Source organism: Limulus polyphemus, unplaced genomic scaffold (assembly GCF_000517525.1).
Source record: "Limulus polyphemus unplaced genomic scaffold, Limulus_polyphemus-2.1.2 Scaffold1953, whole genome shotgun sequence".
In the NCBI taxonomy this organism is placed as follows: Eukaryota; Metazoa; Arthropoda; class Merostomata; order Xiphosura; family Limulidae; genus Limulus; species Limulus polyphemus.
In genome coordinates this window covers 59,935-67,268 of record NW_013667563.1, presented here as the reverse complement: position 1 = coordinate 67,268, position 7,334 = coordinate 59,935, and the positions used below count along the sequence as shown (strand labels likewise).

Here is a 7,334-nt window from a genome sequence, read left to right as displayed (position 1 = left end):
AGCTCGTAACAGTATACATTTGTTTATGTTTGAATTTTATTATTAACCTATGAACTATGTCTAACTAATAATAACACCACACAAGTTGTAAATCATTTGGCAAACGAGTAGCTCACATTACCATATCAAATTACACAGAGCACAGGTTACTTGCAAAGCATACTTCATGAAAAAAAATTTATAATTATTATTTTTCTTTATTTTACTTAATCTACCTTTATCTAACATAATAAATTTCTAATTTTTAAATTTTAGTTACTTTTATAATAACAAATAACGAATACACATGAAAAACAGGAAATATAGTATATATGGTACTTACTTGGGTCTTTGTGTTTTTTTTTTACTTTTGACTGTCAATGAAACTTAGCCCTACTTTTTTTTTTCAATACTAATAGTACTACTGCACTAAATAATTTTTTATTTAATTAAATAATGCACCTAAGAACACAAAATATAATGTAAAAAGCAAACAATGTCCAATAACTATCATAATTTTTCTGGCTTTCTAACTTTGCAATAAGAGATGTTAAAACGTCAGCTAAGCTCATTGATGTGCTTCCCATGGGAATAAAGTTTGCACTGGAAGCAAAATAGGCAATTCTCTGTACAGAAAACAATGTACTATAATATGTCATTTGGTAGATTAAAACATTGACTTTCTATTGGTTATAAATAATATAGTATTAAACATCAGAGAGATCTACTGGCAATTTGTGAATGAGAGAGAATGTGACAGGTGGGCATGGCAAGAAGGGTCTGATTTTCTAGTTTATGGCTCCGTAACCAAATAAGATAGAAGGCTGTAAAAATTATACTTTGCCTGAGTAATAGCTATGTTTTGAGTAATTTACGTTAAATTCTGTACTTTTCAGAGGGATGGTAAATAACTTAGAAAGGAGGGAAAACCTACAGAGCAAATGACAGCATTTTCATATTAGGAAAGATTCAGGATCTTGTTTCTAATATTTTCTTAGATAATTTAGAACTTAAATAATATTAAAATATGATTTATTAGCTTTGATTTGATGCCAAGGTTATTTGATATGATATTAAAGTAATTTAATTAAATTTTGAATGTAACTCAGTAAAACCTTGTGACATACACAGAACAGAATACTTTTATGGAAAGTTAACGACTTCTTTGTCCAATGGGAATTGTACTTATCAAAAGATGTATAGAGTTATTGAAACACGTTTTTGTATCTAAATTACACTTGCAATTATACTAAACAAGTCCCAACTGAAAAAACATTCTTCAGCTTTTAAGAAAGGCTAGTTTAATTTCAGATAACAGCAAATTCTGATAAGCATAACCTGTCCCTATTCATAAGAAACAGCAGAAAGTGATAATTAAATATGTTATTTTAAATACATATAGAAATAAGATGTGCTACAACTCTCATGACTCATCAACTGGTGATGGGCAAAGGAGCTCACAAAATTGATCCACAGTTTTAGGGAAAGTGAACAACTGTAAAAAAGTTAAAATATGTTCAATGCTTTTTATTTCATTATTCAAGACTTTTTTGACACACTGGTTCAAATTTACTTTGAGGTATCTTTAGATTAGCCAACTTTGTGATAAGCATTCATATAAACATAGTTTCAAATCCATAACCAAGATCCTTATATGACTTTTTAACGTCACTCTAAACTGAAATTTTTTAGCAATATAATATCCAACTGAAATCATGAATTTAAGCAGTTTTATGATCAGATTAAACTTTATAATATTTTGTTACAACCCTACTCAATTTTTCTTCATTTGGATAATGTCGGTTTAGATTTCAATAGAAATTTACCTCAATCTGAAATAACTACATCCATCTTTCATTCAGCCTTCAACCGAGCTGTCATCTTATACTAAGCCAATATATCTTTCTTCATGTTCTCACCTCCTAACTTCATGCCCATAGTTGTGAAATGTAAGCTTAACACCACTTACTGTTTTAAGAAAGATATATATCATATGCTGAAGGGTAAAGGTACCATGAAATATTTTGTATTCCTGTCTTAACAACTAAAAATAAAAGAGGAAAGGCAGATCCTATATGTAAAAACCCCAGATATCATGCAACACCTGAATTTTTTCAACCAAAATAAATTTCTGAGCAACAATTTCTCCAAAACATGTAAACTATTGTTTCAAATTACAATGACACAATTACTTTGAGAAAAATTGGGGAAAATAAAAAAACTGCAGTAAATCAAGAATCGCAGATAATGGAGGTGCGGATAATTGGGACACTAGTATAGCCCCCCATTTCCCGGTACAAACAGTAGTGAAGTTAGGTGAGGCACACCTGGTTCCCGACTTTTTCAGCTGGCTTGTAGATCTGAAAATATTTGTTGAGGCCTGCTGTAATAGTTTTGAAAACTATCACAGTATTTTTAATTTTGGAAATGATTTTCTTAGGAAAGATTTGAAAATACTGACCACCAATCATACAGTTGTAATAGAGAAAAATATGAAAAAAATACTTGCACTTCCTGTCTCATATGCTGGATCAACAAGTCCACTATTACACTGTGTGCAGTTAACGATTATCACACCACGAAGAGTAGCTTGTTTCAGCACATCCAACAAGTCTTTTCTACTAGTAGGACCATTTCCTACTCCATAAGTCTGTAATACAACACCTTCAATAGGAGGCATCATAAAAGCTCGAACCTATTTAGAAATTAAAATTAAAATCCAGGAAAATTTTCCAAACCTACTATGGCCACGTTTCTCTACTATTGTGTGTGTGTAAAAGAAAATTAATATTTCTGTTGATGTCTTTTAATTAAGGCATTTTGATATTCAATGCTGTATTTGAAGTATCAAAAGTAGACACTATTAAGGTTAAACTTCATCTAAACAGCAAATTTGACAAATGTTGTTGTATTAGATTGGTTTCAGGAAATCCAGACTTTCAACGATAACCCTAAATTAGGTCAAACCAAAGAACAAGACTAGGCTTCTTATCTTTGGAATATATTTACTCAGCACAAGTTACCTGAGTTTATACATCAATGTTATTCTTCAAATCTCTGTTATCAACATTGGATAAAAGGTATTTGAAAAACCATATACACAAACATAATCTTAAAATAAATGTTTTTAAAGCTTCAATTTCTGTTGTTGATTAAAAAAAAATTTAAGAAACATAGAAATACAATTGATAACATTATGTTCATAACAGTAAAAAATAATTTTGCTCTAAAAACTTACTAAATAATATTAAAAAAAAAGATAAAATACTAAGAATGCTAGAAGCTATTATTGGCTCAAATATGGAGACTTGTCACTAAATTGTCTCTAAATCATTACAGAAAAGACTAAGATCTATCTTTCGAACTTAAATCTCGTAACATACTGAACTATTCAAACTAAATTTCAACAAATATTTCAGATTACTACCTTCTTACAGTTAAATTATAAAATGTATTTTATTTAGTATTTTTAGTATTATTGTATTTAGTATGTTTGAAGTTATTTACTTCTGAGCATAAAAAAAATCCAAAATTAAACACATTTTATCAAGATTTAGAATATGCAGTTCAATATTTTGTATACAATGAAATCATAGTAATTTAATATTATACACTCACATGATTCTATTTTTATTCATTTACAATACTTACTTTCAAAGCCTGTCTTTCAAAATCTGTAGTGAATACTGGAGAGATTTACATGTTTTGATAATAAAGTTAGAAAAAAAAACAACTCTTACACCCCAGATAATTATAAGAGAATTTTTTATTTTAACTGACATTCCAACATCTTCAGAGCTAGTACATAAAACTGTGAAGGTAGTTTTCTTCTAACTTTACTATTGAAACATAACTTAAAACTTACCACTTCCACTGTAATGCTTGGGAAGAGTCGCAAGAGGCCAACATTACAGTTAAGTTTGTCATGAACTCGAAATTTCTCAATTTTCGTAGGTTTGAAGACATTTTGCCAATGTACTAAAAATAAAATAAAAATAGTATCAAAGTAATTTTTTGTAAACATGAATTTTCTAAATTTGTTTAGGTTTTAAAACATGTTTCTCATCTGTCAAAAATAAGAAAGAAAGAAAACATACCAAAGTAATTTTGTCATACACATCATATTTCTTAACTTGCTTAGGTTTCGTAACATTTTATCAATATTCTGAAAAGTAATTTTTAATTACAGCTAGCATATATATATATACATATATTTAAAACTTAAATCCTTACGAAAAGAAGTAAAAGAATAAAATTTAAAAAGTTACAAGTACTAGCATTATTGGTAAAAAATAAAATCAGTCTTACAGTAAATTCACTATATTACAATAAACAACTATACAAAAAAATACCTACTATTAATATTCATTCCAACCGTAGCAAGTGGCATCATGTTGGGAGAACTAAAAGCTTTAAAACTGTTTGAACTGATTTTACTTGAGCGATTTCCCCTGAACAGGTGGTTTTTAAACATCACAGATACCTAAAAAAGTTACATCTAGATCTAAATGCTATAAATTATCAAACACAATTCTTGTTTTACAAACATATGCACGTTATTTCATTGTTTTAATAAAAAACTACATTACGTTCATGAAATAGAAAACTAAGATAATTACTGAAACGTTATTACTTACTTAGACGTGTTATGCTAAACTTTAAAAAAAAGAAAGAAGAAAAAAGTCTTATTCATCAGTGACTCAAAAAGTAATGTATCTTTTGGAAAATTACATTTTGTGATGCATTACTCCATCACACTACAATAGTACAGCAACTGTTTACAACAACAAAAGTTTATTTTCATTAACTGTTTCAGAGTTAAAACAACTTTTTTTTACTCTACAACAAATAATCTTAGAAACTACCTCAGGAATGCAGTGATTTCCTGCTATTATTAAAGAGTTCAAGAAGTTCTCACGGCCATCACTGCGAGGCTCATACAGTGGAATCTACACAGGAAAAAAGTTAATATTTAGTGTGAGATATGTAAATATCGCTAATTGCGAGATGTTGAACAACTTGAAAGTTTTTCTTTCGAATACAATTTATTTTTCTTTTCTATATGTTTGATTACAAAATCTTGTTGTGTAGTACATTTTTCAGAGTAGTAAAAAGGTGTTAGAAACAAAGTACTTACAAACAAGACAGATAAACTTCATAATGTATTATACCATTCAGTGTCCTGATGCTTAAATATTTGTTAAAAATGTTACACAATATTCCATATGATATGAATCCAGATAAACAGGTTTCTTGATAATGGTGTACAAGTATAACCTTAATACCAAAAAGAAGTTACAGGTTTCTTGATAATGGTGTACAAGTATAACCTTAATACCAAAAAGAAGTTACAGGTTTCTTGATAATGGCGTACAAGTATAACCTTAATACCAAAAAGAAGTTGCTCATGCTGTGATTTAAGTTTTTGATTTTTAGTGCTGAAAATGGATTGGATATTTTTTTTTTATTTCTACACACTTAAGATGTAGTAGTTTTTCATGCCAGGATGAAGCCCACCCACTGCAAGATGAACAGCCAAAATAATTACTTCAAAAAAATTAACAAACAGGCAGAAGAACCAATTAGTTAGTTTATTATTCGTTGCAATGCATTAAAAAATATAACACCAAGCTATACTTAGATTATTTTAAAGCATGTAATTAAGAAATGCTTCTGGCATAATAATTAACAATTTTCAACTGTTAGTTTTAGAAGGTTGGAAGTTGTAAAGCAAAAAGGCAGCTATTTGAATTTTACACTTTCCCACCATCTGCTTCAAATTTTTTTTGATAAATCAGAACATTTATCTTGCAGGTTTATTTTGTAGGGTTATTTGATACGAGAGTTCAGACAAAAAAAAATGTAAACCTGGATGCCATATGCCTTAAACATGATATCGGTTTCAAAAAGGTTACAGGGTAAACTGTTCTAAAATTTAACATAGATACACACACACACACACACACACACACTCTCAAAGGAAATGTTTTAACAAGTGTACTCGTAAATTGCTCAAAAATTTACAAAAGTCAAGCAAGCTTCTAACCAGAGATCCAGTTAGTATGACAGTTTTTCCAAGATTTTCCAGCATAAAGGAGAGAGCAGATGCTGTGTAAGCTAGTGTATCTGTCCCATGGAGGATCACAAAGCCATCAAAAATGTCATAAGCTTCCTAAAAATAGAGAAAGTACAAAACAACCAAGCTTAAGTTTACAATAATACATAATAAAAAAGAATTAAATGGGCTTTTTCTTTGTAGGTTACCCAGTTTTTATTAGTAGAAACATTATGGGTTTTAGTTCTATCATACAGAGAATGTTGATATTAAGTTTTAGAGTACATGAGTCTTCTTTTTTAAAGTTTTCTATAATCAGTTACATAATAACTTACACTAGGATGAGCCATTATTGGTTACCAGGCTTCTTTAAAATTTGGTAGAGTTCCAGGGGTTGCTGATGTCAAAGCTATGGTCTTAGTTGAGTGTAGGTTGGTGTAAAGGGATTCATAAAACTTTTATGTCACACCACTTAATGTAATATTGAAGTTTCCCACAACACAGGAAACAGTCAGTCGTCACTAACTTATAACTTTTCTAACCCACACACACACATATATATACATAAAATCCTTTGATCTCTCATATATGGGCTCAGTTGCCTGGTGATTATGAGGTCAGTCAAAATGACTATTAAACTATAGATACTATAACTTTGAATGTAATATGTTACCTTCACAAAATTTAGCAAGTAAACATTAGTCTGTTGTTCACAAAAAATCAAGATTTTTTAAAATAGATTATTTCTACTAAAGATTTATTTGTGAACTTATGAGGCCTTAACCAAGTCCATGTGAGCACAATGTAATTTTCATTTTAACTCTCTTGACATAGGCTCGATCAACCACGTGACCTCTTTGTACTTGTTTTGTCTTTATAGATTTAATACTTTTAACTGTCAATATAGTGTGTATATCTTCACAAAATTTGGCAGTCTTTCTATACAGAAACTATCAATTTCACCAACCTTGTAACCACACCCAAAAATTTTTGTGGGGAATGACTTCAAATTATAACACAAAACTACATTTGTTTATCCTAAGTAACTCTAAGTTCATAACAGTATACATCTACTTATAATTACATTTTAATGTTTTATTACCATTTGATCCATATCTAACTACTATTCACACCAATACAAGTTGTAAATCACTTGGGGAACGTGCATCTCACATTACTCTATTGAATTACATTACCCACAAGCTACTACAAGCTGCTCGCATGCATGCCCCATTGGGATATAATAAAGCACACTAGTGGGGGGTCAGCACTACTTCTGGAACAGGTATGCTCTTCCCCA

The 7,334-nt window shown here is 29.7% G+C and overlaps 1 protein-coding gene across 2 annotated transcripts in view; it reads right to left on the bottom strand.

Annotated features, from left to right (window-relative positions):
• LOC106465463 (L-asparaginase-like) overlaps nucleotides 1-7,334 on the bottom strand; it is a 79,138-nt gene that overhangs the window by 12,465 nt on the left and 59,339 nt on the right. For both annotated transcript variants that reach the window (XM_022393364.1, XM_013925693.2), the window contains exons 5-9: nucleotides 6,026-6,151; nucleotides 4,845-4,928; nucleotides 4,336-4,462; nucleotides 3,845-3,957; nucleotides 2,489-2,674 (exon numbers count right to left, since the gene is read on the bottom strand). In XM_022393364.1, the coding sequence (XP_022249072.1) occupies nucleotides 2,489-2,674; nucleotides 3,845-3,957; nucleotides 4,336-4,462; nucleotides 4,845-4,928; nucleotides 6,026-6,151 (636 nt within the window). The remainder of the gene's footprint in view (nucleotides 1-2,488; nucleotides 2,675-3,844; nucleotides 3,958-4,335; nucleotides 4,463-4,844; nucleotides 4,929-6,025; nucleotides 6,152-7,334) is intronic.